Source organism: Mustela nivalis (assembly GCF_964662115.1).
Source record: "Mustela nivalis genome assembly, chromosome: 13".
NCBI lineage: Eukaryota > Metazoa > Chordata > Mammalia > Carnivora > Mustelidae > Mustela > Mustela nivalis.
This window is the reverse complement of record NC_139032.1, coordinates 80,853,992-80,869,343: the sequence shown is the minus strand read 5'-3', so window position 1 is coordinate 80,869,343 and position 15,352 is coordinate 80,853,992. Positions and strand designations below refer to the sequence as shown.

The window sequence follows — 15,352 nt, the reverse complement described above, 5'->3', positions numbered from 1 at the left end:
TCCTCTGGGTATAGAGAGGGCACCTTTCACATGGGAGATTTATTTTCTGCTCTCAGGGAGACAAAGGACAGTCAGAGCATCCTTCTTGCATCGTGTGTTTCTAATGTAACTTTAATTCAAAATAATATACCAGAGTGGTGCATTTTGGAGCAGCCTGCCCCAAACCACGTCAATAATTTTGCAGAACGTACTAGAGTTAATTTATAATATATAATTGGTACTGCAACCCTTTTTCATAGGCTGAGTTATAGTGGAATGGAGTAAGAGTCACTTAATGTGGGTATTTTGTTGTTTGTGTCACCCTTGTGAACTGGAAAGTGGAAAAAGAACATAGTGCTAACTTGGTATCTGATCTTTTCAGAGTGATTTGCCAAATAAACTGAAATTTTAATTAAAACTGCAAGCCAAGAGGTAAATCACTTTAGAAGTTTGTGAAGTTTTTCTTTTTCTCTTGGCTGGTATAATTACTACTAATAAAGATTCTTTTCAAGTGGGAAATTAGATACCAGAATAAATAACTGGAGGAGATTGCTATGGGGCATTGAAATTATGAGAGGGGCAAGGTTCTCCTCTCCTCCTGCTAACATGGGCCTTTTTTCTATAGTTCAATTGTTTGGTAACAATTCTGATCCCATTAGAAGTCTTGTGATCAGAAGCAGAAGCAAGGTGGATGGAGGCCTCACTACAGCTCTTCCAGCTCTAATTCATATGAGTCAATTATAATGAATGGATTTAATAAAAAATTACAATGTACTTTGGTGATTAACTCAGTGAACGACAAATGGCGCGCTTACCCAGAGTATCATATTTGCAATAACCAAGAAGTGAACAGGAAAAGGAAACTTCATCGATCACAAGAATTGCTACTTTCCAGCAAAGGTTGTTAATTACTTATCCTTTTGCTATATTTATTGGCTCTATTAGTGGATGAGTAATTATTGTCTTCCTGGGAAACCCATTGGAGCCAGACGGCAACTTTATTAAATTGGAAGGCTCCTCAGAGTGCTAGTTATCCCTGTGGGATCCTCTCCGTTCAGAGTCTCCAACAACTAGGAATCTGGAGCAGGTGAGAGAGGACTGTCAGCCCATGGGCATGAAAGAAGGGGCTTCTTGAAAGTGCACTGGCTGTCAAAGCTGTTCTTACGCATGAAACTGGTGATGTGCTCTTACACCTCTGTGCCTTCCCTCACCCCAACTTGCAACGCACTCTTTCTCTCCTTGCCCCATCACCGCTCCACCCTGTCCCCACTCTCCTAGCCTTGGCTGGATTCCTCATGCATCTGGCTGCCCTTAGTTCTGTTCTACCTCCCTTCCATTCTCCAGTCCAGTCAGATCTGGCGTAGCCCTGCTGGAGCACGTCCCTTGGCTCTCCTCTACCTGCAGAATCAAGTTCTGTCCGCTTGCCCCGTGAGCCCTTCATGACCTGTCTGGGTCAGTGAGACCCCTCCAGCTTTATCTCGCCTACTCACCTTGGGCTGTGGGTACGTGGAACTTCTTGTGCTCTCCAGAATCCCTGCCTTGCATGCACTCTGCCCTCCACCTGATTTTCCTTTCTCCTTATCTCTGCCTGGCAAACACCTATTTCACACCCAGCTCAAATAGCCTCTCCTCAGTTCAACTTTCCTCCCATGGAGCAGAAACAGTTGTTCCTGCTGGACCATCACACAGATAATGCATCTGCCTTGACCCCAGGCCGGCTCTGGAATGCCTGGAGCCATGCTTGATTCACTACTGTTTTAGAAGAGGTAGATTTGTTGAGGGCCAACCTCTGCTTTCTCTATAGGGGGAGATGTCTGGGGACTTTTCCTCTCTGCCTCTCTCACCATGGGACTCAATTAGGTGAAGAACAATCCAGGATGCTCACTGTCACTGTAATAGGACTGTTATGCCCCCCCAAAATGGGTCTGGGATTAAAGGAGCGAGACTGATACAAAGCGAAGGTTAAGCAAAGCTTTATTTCGCGCCAGGCATCAAGAATCAGACTGACTGGCCAGGGCCGCGCCTCTTACAGAGAGGGCGACCTTTCTCTGTTTCACAGACTAGCTTTTAAGGCCAAAGGCCGTGCGGTTGGGCCTGGCCACGCACAAGTGGCCAATTAGATTGTAACACACAGAGAAAGCTGCACAGTGATGCTCGGTGACCAATTGAATTACAGTTTACCCTATAGTAGACATTTGACCTAGCCTATCACACCTTGGTTAGAATTGGTGCCCAAAGGGCTCCCAAAGGGCGGGGCCCATACTCCTTGGTAGCTAGGGAGACAGTATGCAACCCCCACTGATCAGATGTTTCCACCTGGCCTGGCCCACCCTTGTATTTGGGCTTTGTTACCTGGCGATGGTTTCCAGGACTTGTTTTTAAGTCAGTCCCCTGGGGACTGGGAGCAGGGACAGTTTAAGGGTTAAACAACAAGGTTGTTGTTTAACCTTAATGGAAGCCTCTGGTTAAATAGGTCCTTACAAGGACTAACTTAGCTGCTTCTATGTGCCAGAGTAGTCACAAACATTTTTTCACTTACATAGTTGTTTTTAATCTTCCCGATACCCTCTGTGATGGAGGCTTTGCTAGTCCTCTTTCTCAGCTGTTAAAACCAAAAGCCTTAGAAGCTGGCAGGGTTGAGATTTGAACCCAGGTTCTGGAAGTCAGGTCAAGGAGATTTGGTGTGAGTATAGGCTTTCCCCAGAGATTAGGTGCATATCCAGGAAGACCTATATGAGTTCAAATACCTTGGATATACCCTGTGCACCTTTAACCTTGGACTAGCCCTAGAAAACACCCCCTCCACCATCTCCTTTGGGTAATATGGGGTGAAGGGTGTTGGGAAAATATGGAGAGAAGAAAGAAAGCAGCATTTTTTGAACACCAACTGTATATTTCACATCATGTGCCAGGCACAGGGCTAGGTGCCTTAGATGCATTATTAATTCATCTAATAACCCAAATCACATTGTCATTATTGTTCCTGCTGAAGAAATAGGCTTGGGGTTGCCCTATGTATGGACTCCCCCTCCACCACCCACCCCATCCAGAGATGCTGTGGTCAGGAAGCTGGCCAATCCCTCCCCTGCATGGGGAGGGCTTTATTTGTTAGCCCACTTTCCACAGGTAGGTGGGACCCCAGAATCTCCCTGTGACCCCTCAGTTGGGTGGTTGTTGCTTCTCACCTGTCTGGGAGGATAGTGATGCCATTAGCTGAGATGTGAACAAGAGAGGAGTGAGCTAGCCTGCCTCTCTCAGGCTTCAAAGAGGGGACTCATCTTCTTTTGATATGCTCAGATTTGGCAGATGGAGTCATTTTCTATCTGGTCACACCCTTCAGCGTTTGATGGATCTCCACCAGTATTTTCTTTGTCTGCTTGCTTTCCTGATTAAAGAAAAGAGTGCTATGTTTTCAGTCCATTCTTGAAGGGCAATTGCTCAATTCTTTTCTTGTCTTAACTGGTCTTCTCTGGGCTTTCTCTGGGCTATGCTCTTCCTTGAAGTGTTAACCACAGCTCTTTTTTTGCATAGATATACATGCTTATTTCCCCCCCCCCCCAACAGATTAATCCATCTACCCATCCATTCAGCTTAGTGAGCTTAGTGGAGCCAAAAGAGCACAGTCTTTGGAGATAGATCAACATGACTTCAAATTCTGGGTTTGCCACTTACCAGCAACAGAATTGTATTTTTTTTTCATGTGCAAAATGGAGGCATATATGTAAGATATCTGGGATGCAATTAAGTACTGAATAAATAATAGTTATTGAATTTCTTTTAAGGATATATTAATCTTAAATTCCTTCATTCTTAGAATGCTTTCATTCTCTAAGGCACTGTTATAAACCCAGAATAGTGTATTCATTATCTACTACTGTGTAATAGATTTCTCCAAAGCTTAGCAGTGAAAACATCACACATTTATTACTCACACACTTCCTGAAGATGAGGAGTCTGGGAGTGACTTAGCTGCGGTTTTGGCTCATGGGGCCGCAGCCTCTGAAGACTCGATCCGGACAGTAGGACCCACTTCCAAGTTCATTCCCACGGCTTTCGGCAGGAGGCTTTGATTTCTTCCCTCTCCCTAGGCACTCTCCATAGTGAGTGATGATGATGATGAGAGAGAGATGGAAGCCAGCCAGCCAGCCAGCCAGCCAGACATGCGCGTGGCCAGCCCCCCCCCCCACGCACACAGAGTGCACCCAAGACAGAAGCCACAGTCTCGACATTCCATCCCTTCTTCTGCTGTAGCTTTTGGTTCCATGGACCAAGCCTGTGCTAGTTGTGGGAGAAGACTACACAAGGGCCCGAATTCCAGGAGGCAGGGATAATTGGAGACTATCTTAGAGGCTGCCTACCACAGATGGTAGGCCTGTGAGACGGTGGAGAGAATCAAGTATGTCTACCCTGAAGCCTTCTGTCTGATGGAGAGACAGGCATGTAGACATTAATACCCTGCAAGGCAGTGCCTGTACTATAGGCATCGACTGAATACAGAGGGGGCACTGGAGAGAAATCCATTAGCTCTGCCCGGGGGCGTCAGCTAGGGTTTCCCAAGTGCAAGTACACTGCGGTGTTCTTATTCAAGAGCTGTCCTAATGGTGCTTGATATTTGGTTGGCATCTTTTTTAATTGAAGTTACTCGTTGAGGTGATTTCCTTGGGCATTAAAAATAATAGGCTATCCTACATAACAGCAATTTGCTTTTTACAAAGTGCTTTCTCAGGCACTACCTCAGTCCGCATGACAGCCCAGGGAGGCGGATGGGTTTTACAGCTGTTGTTTAACTCCACCGTAGGTGAGCTAGAGCGGGGCAAGGTCAGCAGCGTGTCAAAGTCTCTGGGTGGGGTGTGGCAGGTTGAGGCTGGAGTGGTGCTCTTCCGAGCCCAAGTGAGCTGCTCTGGCTTCTACCTCTTCCTTGGATTTCCCCACAGCGATTTGGGCCTCTCATTTTAAAGCAGTAATTTGGGTCATTTCCCCCTGTAGATACATTACACATACACTTGCCCATATCAAAGCTTATTTGGCACTTTTATGCCCAATCACTTGAAAGATTTTCTTTCATGAAGAAGCTTTATGAAGAAAATCATTCACAAAGTACAGAAATGTGAATTGTGCTTTCATCAGCATTCACTGTGAAATTTCATTTTGTAAAATCCCTCAGGGGGTTTGAACTCACTCTTTGGGCTATTTATTAGAAGGGGGACCCGGACATCAATTCCTTAAGCACAAATATGCTCAAAGGACATTTAATGGTTTCAGTTCTTGCAGGAGCCTGGCAAGTTTGTTTTAGTCCTTCTAGGTAAGAAGGAAAAGGATTTTGGGTCCACACAGGTGTATACGCTGAGGGAGAATCTTTTTTTGTGGCAAAGATGGTAGTATGTGGGGGAGGGTGTGCTAGTTACTGTCGTTCATGTGTGACTAACAAACGTCTCATCCAGGCGAGAGAGGAAGCCTCAAAGTTTGACAACGGCACTGGGCATTAAAGTAGAGAGAAGAAATGTAAAAATAAATTAGGAGGTAAAACGGAAGACTTGCTGACCAGTTAGGTATTGGGGAGGGAAGGGAGTTATGGGTAATTCTCAGGATTATGGTTCTCATTTTCCTATGGGCCTAGGACGAATTGGACACCTGGTTAGTCATTCTCAGAGACCCGAGACAAGTATGTCAAATTGTTCCAGGTCCTAGAAATCCTTGGCGTTCTGAGGGAGATTCGGGTTGCACATGAAGTACACAACAGTGTGTTGTGATAAGTGTAGCAGGCACTGAAGGGACCAGAAAGGTGACCCCTGTGGGCTGACATGGTCCTGAAGCTCTCCATGTCGTCAGAGCCAGCGGGCGGTTGTTAGTTTCCAGCCTAGTTGACCTGTCAGCCACGTTCGCGCTGTTCACTGTTCTCTCTGTCTTGAAACACTCTCCCCACTGGCCTTTTATGGGTCATGCTCTCTGTCTCTCTGGTCCGTCTTCGTCTGCTCTCCACATGACCTTCTGTTTCTGCTATCCAGCTGGGGGCAGCCCTACACCATCGGCCTCTGTCTAGGTCTTCAGCCACATGTCACACTACTTTCCTCTGGTCCTCTGTACCCCCAGCCATCTTGACCTGTCTCCAGGCTTTCCAGTGCGTCATGGTCAGTCTGACCTCTGGGCTTTTACATATTTGTTCTCTGCTTAGAATACTCTTCCTTCCTCATCTGCCTGTTCTTCTTTCCAATCTCAGCTCAAATAGCCTTTACTCAGGAGCAGGGTGACCACTCAGTTTGCTGTTCAAACTGGGATACATTTGAAAGTGGAAAACAACAACAACAACAACAACAACAACAACCCTGTATTAATATTAACAACAACAACAACAACCCTGTATTAATATTAACACCAGGACACCAGGTGTAAAGGGGAGCTGTCCTGGGCTAATGAACATGTGGTCCCCCTACTCGGAGCAGACTTCTCTGACTTCCCAGATGTGCTGGGCTCTCCCTGTGTCCTCATTGCTCTCTGGACCTCATTTCACAGCCCTTACCATAGTTTGTGCGGATACGTTGGAAGTGATTATTTGAGTCAACTCTTTCTCCCCCATGGACTGTGTGCTCCATGGAAGCAGGCATGTTCCCCTGTGTCCTTGCCACCTGAGACACTGCCCCACACACTAGGTTCTTAACACTTAATGAGTAAATACATCAACGATCAACTCAGATTTGTATTGTGGAATGTACAAAGCATTTTCATTTCTATTATCTTGTTTGGTTCCTGTTGCACCTTGACATGTTTTCTCATCTCAGTCAACGGAGGACACAAAAATTTTGGTTGCTTAAGACCTCATAGTAAGTGATGGAACAAGTCTAGAACTCTCAGGTCTTTTGACCCCAAAACTAGTCCTTTTTCCAAAAGAGTTTGAAGAAGAGAAAAGGAAAGATGACTCCTTTTAGAATTTAGAATCTAGATAACTGGGAAGATGGTGCTGACCTTAGAAAGATGGGGAGTGGGGGAGTCTGAGAAACATTGTCTATTTTCAGCTGCCCCGTGAAAAGCCACGTAGCATTCCAGGCTATAGAGAGTTCAGAGTAGAGCCAGGAATGGCCCCTTACCCCCCAGGGGTAAGCAGACAGTTTCTTACTGTTGTTTTATTGTGGTGAAATATACATAACAAAAGTTATCATCTTAACTGCTTGTAAGTGGACAATTTAGTAGCGTTAAATACATTCACCTTGTTGTGCCACTATCAGAATCATCCATCTCCAGACATTTTCCATCTCCCCAAACTGAAATTCAGTACCCACTAAACAACACCTTCCCAGCCCCTGGAAACCACTGTTCTACTTTGCATCTCTATGAATTTGACTACTCTGGCTACCTCGCAGTAGTGGGACCACACAACATTCCGTGTCTGATTTATTTCACTTGGCATAATGTCTTCAGTGTCTCATCTATGTTGTTCCAGGCTGAGTAATCTTACAGTGTATGGATATACCACATTTTGACTGTTGATGGACAGTTAATGGACACTTGGACTGTTTCCACCTTTGGCTGTTGTGAATAATGCTTAACATTTGGGTATCAGTATCTGTTTGAGTCCCCGATTTCAGTTCTTTTGGGTAAATACTCAGAAGTAGAATTACTGGATCATGTGACAATTTTATTTTCCACAGCAGCTTTTTACATTCCCAGTGCCTGAGGGTTCCAATTTCTCTACATCCTCATCAACACTTATTTCCTTTTTAATATTTTTTAAGCTAGCCATCCTAATGAGTATGAAGTTGTATCTCATTGTGGTTTTGATTTGCATTTTCCTAGTGATTAGTGTTGTTGAGCATCTTTTCATGTGCTTATTAGCCATCTGTATGTCTTCTTTGGAGAAATGTCTATTCAAGTCCTTTCTTTGCCCATTTTAAAATTGTTTTTGTTGTTCTTGAGTTGTGAAAGTTTCAAAATATATTTGAATATTAATCCCTTATCAGATACATGATTTTCAAATATTTTCTCCTATTCCATGGGCTTCCCTTTCATTCTGTTGACAAGTGTCCTTCAATGCAAAGAAGTTTTAATTTCAATGAAGTTCAATTTATTTATTTTTTCTTTTGTTTCTCTGTACTTTGTCATATCAAGAAATCATTGCCAAATTAAATATCATAAAGCTTATTCCCTGTATTTTCTACTAAGAGCTTTATAGGTTTAGCCCTTATGATTGGGTCTTTTACTTATTTTGAGTTAATATTTGTATATGGTGAAAAGTAAGGGTCCAACTTCATTCTTTTTGCATGTGGATATCCAGTTTTCCTGGCAGCAATTGTTGAACAGAATTTCCTTTCCCCATCAAATAGTCTTGTCATTCTTGTCAAAAACAATTTGACTGTATATGTCAGGGTTTAATTCTGGGTTCTGTATCCTATCCCATTAGTCTGTCTGTATTTATGCCAGTAACATCCTGGTTTTTATTAATTTATTTTTTTTATTAGAACTATTTTTGGTTCACTACAAAATTGAGCAGAAGGAACAGAGATTTCACATATGGTCACTGACCCTACATATGCATAGCCTCTCCAGCTATCAGAATCGCCTGCCAAAATGGTACATTTGTTGCAGTTGATGAACATATACTGACACATCATTATCACTCAAAGTCCATGATTTATATTAAAACTTATTCTTGGTAGTGTACCTTCTGTGGGCTTGGACAGATGAATAAATGATATGTATCCGCTGTTGCGGTATTATATAGAGTGGTGTCACTACCCTGAAAGTCCTCTGTGCTTCCCCTATTCATCCCTCCCCTTACTCCTAATCCATGCTAACCACTGATCTTTTAACTGGTTCTGTAGATTTGCCTTTTATGTCATATAGTTGGAATCACACAGTATGTAGCCTTTGCAAATGGCTTCATTCATTTAGAAATACGCATTTAAGATCCCTCCATGTCTTTTCTTGGCTTAAATTGCTCATTTTTTTAAGCACCGAATAATATTCCATTATCTGGGTACACCACAGTTTATCCATTTACCTACTGAGAGACATCTTGGTTGCTTCCAAGCTTTGGCAATTATTAATAAAACTGCTATAAATATTCATGTATAGATTTTTTTTCTGGGCATAAGTTTTCAACCCATTTGGGTAAATACCAAGGAACACAATTACTAGATCATATGGTAAAAGTATGTTTACTTTTTAAGAACTGTCTTCCAAAGGAGGTGTACCATTTTGCATTTCCATCAGCAATGAGTGAGAGTTCTTGTTCCTCCATACCCTTGCCAGCATTTTGTGTTGTTAGTGTTCTGGATTTTGGCCATTCTAGTAGTTGTATAGTGGTATCTCATTGTATCTCATTGTTGTTTTATGCACTGTTTTGATATCTTAGCTTTATTGTAAGTTGGTATCAGGAAGCATGATAACTCCAACATTTTCTTCCTTCTCAAGATTATTTTGGTTATTTGGGGTCCCTTGAGATTCCACATGAATTTTATGATAGATTTTTATATTTCTGTAAGAAAAAAAAGTCATTTGGATTTTGATAGGGATTTCATTGACTCTGTACATTGCTTTGTGTAGTATTGACATCCTAATAATATAAAGTCTTCTAATCCATGAACATGGGATATCTTCCTACTTATGCATGTCTTCTTTAATCTCTTTCAGCAACATTTTATAGTTTTTGGCATTTAGTCTTTTATCTCCTTGTTTAAGCTAATTCCTAAGTATTTTATTCTTTTTGATGTTATTATAAATGTAACTGTTTTCTTAATTTCCTTTTTGGATCATTCATGGTTAGTATATAGAAAAGCTGATTTTTGTGTATTGATTTTGTATCCTATAATTTTTCTGAATTCATTTATTATTTCTAACTGTATGTGTATATGTGTGTGTAACCTTTATGGTTTTCTACATATAAGATCATGTCATCTGCAAACATAATTTTACTTCTTCCTTTCCAATTTGGATACTTCCTTTCATTTTCTTGCCTTTGCTCTTACAATACTCTGTTGAAAAAAAGTGGTGAAAGTGGGCATCCTTATCTCATTCTTGATCTTCAAGGAAAAGCTTTCAGTCTTTTTCACCATTGAGTATGATGTTTAAGCAGTTTTTTAAAAAATCTTAAAAAGAGGAGGGATTTTGAAGTCCTGGGACCTATTTAAAATTGTGTTTCACTGTGTTCTCAGCATCTAGCACAGTGTCTGGCACGTAGCAATTATTGAATGAATGGATTTTTAAAACCCACAGTTTCTCAAAACCGAGAGAGCTGAAGGCACTGCTGAATGAAGTGTGAATTTGGGACTCATGAGGTTGGCAAGGGTTGAAGGGTAACTGTAAAGGTGATAAGGAGTCATTGGTTATCTGCAGACATGGAGCAGGTGTTGGTCCCACATTACAGGCAGCACGGTCACTTAAATCTTAGTAAACTTTGCTTGGATAGTGTGCTTTTTAGAGAAACTTCCCTGGTGAAGTTATTTTCCCCTTCCCTCTGTTAGCACTTAGCAGCTGGAAGAAAGTAACATATGCTGTATCTCTTTGTATTTATGACTACTGAATTAATAACTTCAGTCCATCGGATGCAAAGAAAACAAGTGAAATGCTATAAATTATAGATGAAAGTTGTTCATGCTAATAGAGTGTGTAACATATGCCTTACTTTGGCACAGCTTTGAAATAATGTGAATGATTTAAAGGGCTTAGTCTCTTTGCCTTCGTTTTAATTTAGAATAGTTGGAAAGCATCAAGTCACCACCATTTCATTAGTAATGCTATGCTTTTCCATTGGAACTTACGCTCTCTCAACTTGGAGCAGACAAAAATCCTGATTAGCTGTAGTCTTCGGATGGGAAAGTCAAGTGATTGCGTTCAGTGTGTTGGCATCTCTCTTCATCTGGACTTCTAACAAGCAAGTTCCAAATATGAACTGACACATCCTCACTTTTTTTCCTTTAACAAGGGTCCTCTGACTTATAGATTTAAGAAAAGGAATTCTGTAAATATAGAACTTGCTGATAACTTTGAGAGGCAGCAGGATATAGTGGATAGAGCAGGGCTTTCTGTCTCACAGAGGGATTTTTCTGGCTGCTAATAAGGAAACCCTATAGTGTGTGCAAAGAGGGGCTATATTCTAAGAATATAAGGCTGTCTTACAGGATCCAAGGACACGAGGGGCCTTGAGGCTCAGGAGGGTCTGGACCTAGGATCTAGAAGCCCTAGGAACTAAAGTCACTCAGTCTGTCACCAGGGCCACATGGTCTCACCGCCACTTTCCTCTCTGCACCTCCTCCTTCCATCTCTCTCATCAGCTGGGCTGCGTTCGCTTCTCTGTGCTCACAGCCAAGCACATCTGCCTGGCTCTGGCTTTTTATCACTTCCAGATCAAGGGGCAGCAGAGGCTGCCTGGCATCTCAGATTTCCAAATTCCTCGAAGAGAGAATCTGGTATGTCACCTTGAGTCAGATTACCATTCCCAGTTCGTTCATTTATTTATCCAAAAAGCTTTTCTTGAATGCCAGGAAACACCGGGGATGCAGCCTCCCTCCATGGAACGTGTGTGTTTGGGGGGGCAGGGAAGAGAGAATGAGAGAGTGTGAGCGAGGGAGCGTGAGCTCATTTTTGCGGGGACTGACTTGGGAGTTGCAGTTTTTAGAGAAAGAGAAGTATGGCTCGGGGTTCAGATAGACCTGGGTTCAAATCCCAATTCCTCTCCTTACCAGCTCTGTGTTACTTTGGGCATATTAGATACCTTTTTCATCCCCAATTTTCTCCCCAGTAAATGGGAACAATTTTTTCTAGGGTAGTTAGGAGGATTAAAATGAAAGGTTAGGTGTGAAGCCATGAGTATGGTGCCTGCTACACAGAGTCAGAATGCCACCCCTCCCTGGTCGTGACCTTGAGCAAGTTCTTTAACCTGCCTGAGATGGTTTCTTCACCTATAAAATGAGAAAGGCTTTCATCTACTTCATGTGCTTATTATGAGCATTACGTCATGTGATATGCACCAGGTCACGGGGAATGTGTATGTAACAGCCAGCCAGGATGATAGTTGCTCCTCTAGTTCTTGTTAATCGTCACAGTTTTTTCCCCTCTGTCTTCTAGTTCCCATTTGGCCGACGCTTGCCTTGTGACATCTACTGGCATGGAGTTTCATTTCACGACAATGACATATTCTCCGGCCAAGTGAACAAGTTTCCAGGTATCTGCTGTTATTGTTGGCATCATAAAATGTTTCTAGGCTGTGTGAGGGCACTCTCTTTTACAAAAACAAGGTGGCATTTTGAGCTCAGACTCAAGGACTCTTCATTGGGACTTGCTGCCTTTACCACTGTGGCGCCCTGACCTTGGGAGGGAAGCTAACTAACGCAGAGGTCATCAGGTTTGGACCCACCAACCGATTAAGGACTGGAGGTTCAAAAATAAAAAGACAGGCTTTCCTGGACTAATTTCACCAGTGGAAGAACATGATCTTCACCTTCTGAGTTATACTATGAAGGTATAATGAGGAGACTATGTTCTCAAAACGAAAAAAAAAAAGACCACTTCACATAAATTATTTGCCAGGAACAGAAGTACTAAAATTCTAGGAATATGCCACAAAATTGAGGTTAGCAGCTTCTGCTTTCTTTACATATCATCCCTGGAGGTACCATTTTTAAAACCAGATACACCAGTCTCCTTGTTGGGAACGGCAGGCTGAGACAGTGCCTACCTTAGACCTCGGGACCTTATCCCAGTGAGGCTTTCCTGTAGGGGGACTCGTTCCGTGAAGGTGTCAGAGCCAACACTTTACAACTCCTCCTCCCTCCGTCCCCAGCCTCCCCATATGCCTTTCCACTTTATTCTGAATCTCTGCCACCCTCTTCTGCTATGAATTGCTATTCATTATTTTTAAAGGCTCTCTGAGGAGGGTGGGTAAGGTGAGTGGGTGTGCCTCCGGGGGAAGGAACATTTGGCCCAGTGGGGGTGGCAAAGGCAGCCAGAGGGTCTTTCTATTATATTCAGAAATGTTAACATAATATGCACAAACCATATTATAATATGATAGTAAATAAATTTTTAATTTTTTAAAAAGATTTTATTTATTTATTTCACAGAGATCAGAAGTAGGCAGAGAAGCAGGCAGAGAGAGAGAGGAGGAAGCAGGCTTCCCGCTGAGCAGAGAGCCTGATGTGGGGCTCGATCCCTGGACCCTAGGATCATGATCTGAGCTGAAGGCAGAGGCTTTAACCCACTGAGCCACCCAGGCGCCCCAGATAGTGAATAAGTTTGTTAAAAAGGGCGTCACCCTGAATCGGGTCCCTCATTTAACAAACAACAATGTGAATATTTCTGTATTTCCTCCCAAAACTTAACCATATTTTTGTATCGCTTTTATACGGTTGCAGTCAGAGTGTAGTTGCCTAAATACAAGTGTTTTCTCCTAGTGTGATATCATTTATGCTTATTTTTAAAATGAAATTCCGTTTATCCTTTTTCTAGGGGGCCTTTGGGCTCAACGGGAGAGCATGTGACTCTTGATCTCAGGGTCAGGAGTTTGAGCCCCATGGTATGCATAGAGTTTAACTAAAAAAGAATTTACTCTCTTTCTTTGGCATTCTATGCCATGTTCTTAAGAAACCATGTCTCAGAAAACCCAGTAGCCGGGGCGCCTGGGTGGCTCAGTGGGTTAAGCCTCTGCCTTCGGCTCAGGTCATGATCTCAGGATCCTGAGATCGAGCCCCACATCGGGCTCTCTGCTCAGCAGGGAGCCTGCTTCCTCCTTTCTGCCTGCCTCTCTGCCTGCTTGTGATCTCTGTCTGTCAAATAAATATAAAGAAAGAAAGAAAGAAAGAAAACCCAGTAGCCATACATGATACGCTGTCGAGTTACGCCATGTCCGCTGGGGGCGGGGGGGGGGGGTTCAATTAAGTGTTCAGACTTTCATGGGCCTCACTTGGCTCAGATTCACTTATAAGGTCATAGGGCAGGAAACATGGCCTGCCAGCCAGTCAAGTCAGGCATTTCTCTCCAGCGATGTCTTTGCATGGGTGCCAGAGGCTAGACTCCCCCCTCAAGCAAAAGCTCGGAAGTGTAGGGAGACAAGACCTACATTGGTGGACGTGGGTCTGTCTTGGCTTAGACACCCCTCAAGAGCTTTATCTCACATCGCTTCTCCAAAGCATAGCTTCCAGAGCCCCCAGCAGGGTCCTGCTGAGTTACGAGCATCCTTACATCAGGCAAGCCTGGGGCTACGGCTTCCTACCAGGTATTTATGCAATTTGCCCATCAGGGATCATTTCCACCATATGCTTTGTCATCTGGTAACATGGCTAACTTTTCTACCTTTATTGGTTTCCGGGGGGAACAGAGCTAGAAAATTCACCCACAGTTAGAGAAGAGGGAGGGTTCTGTTGGAGAGCAAGAAGGATTCTGGTAGCCCGGGTTCTTGCACACACAGTTCAATGGGATAACTATTCTTTTCTGTCTTGCTGCTCATAAAAGGTGATTTTTTGATGCCCCTCGAAGGACTTACTGGGGTCCTGGGAGAAGGTAATTTGAAAGAGAACAGTTCTTTCAATGAGGACAGAGTTCCTAAGACATGAATCCTCGAATGAGGCTTCATTTATTTATGTTTTCCCCTCTTTGCTTGTGCCTCATCTCATGACTGTGAGTAAAAAGAAGCCATAGCTTCCTTTTGGAACACAAATTAGAGAAAAACACCCTCAAAGGACTAGTTTCATTAAAGGACTAGTTTCATCATCAAAAATGATAGAAGAATATTCATGCCAAAGAAGCAAGTTCGCTCTAGCCTGCATCCCACATGCCAGTGACTGGAACATATAATTTTCCACTTTACCAACAGCAATTAATTAGTTCTAATGACAAAGCAGGCTCTCGAACCTCTAGGCAGAGAGGCAGTGTGGCTCCATCCTCTCCCTATGGAAGACAGCAATTCTTCGCTATGACATGATTCCAGAAGGCCCTGTCTTTTGGCTCTAGTTTGTCTCTCCTGTATCCCCTTATCCTAGCAGTGTGTCTCTTATGCTAGTAAGTTCGCCTGAATGTGGCAGACAGCTCTAAATGCAGCCCATGCTGAAGAAACTGAAAACTTCTGGAGATGCATATGGAAGCGAGTTATTTTGTTTGTGTCAGCACATTAGATTTTAGCCACTTTTCTATGACGAGATCCTCCAAGATGGGTTATTATGTCTTAACATGATGAATTAAGACTTTCTATAAAAATAATCTGATTTGGATACGTCTTTGCTTTAGGAAAGACCCAAACTGTCAATTCTCAGCTCCCAAGCCACAGTTTTTTGCTGACTTTCAGGGTCTGAGATGTGTGGCGGCCCACGGCAGGGGTGGGGAGGGGACGTTCTGGCAGAGAGGGAGAGGGCCCCCGCCAGGAAGGTCCCGGACAGCTTGCGTGCGGTCA

At 43.2% G+C, this 15,352-nt stretch overlaps 1 protein-coding gene across 4 annotated transcripts in view; it reads left to right on the top strand.

Moving 5' to 3' along the window:
* TTLL11 (tubulin tyrosine ligase like 11) overlaps positions 1-15,352 on the top strand; it is a 225,751-nt gene that overhangs the window by 35,309 nt on the left and 175,090 nt on the right. For 3 of the 4 annotated variants that reach the window (XM_082695339.1, XM_082695340.1, XM_082695342.1), the window contains exon 2: positions 12,037-12,133. The exons of the other annotated variant lie outside the window; for it this stretch is intronic. In XM_082695339.1, coding sequence (XP_082551465.1) covers positions 12,037-12,133 — 97 coding nt within the window. The remainder of the gene's footprint in view (positions 1-12,036; positions 12,134-15,352) is intronic. 4 annotated transcript variants of the gene reach the window in all.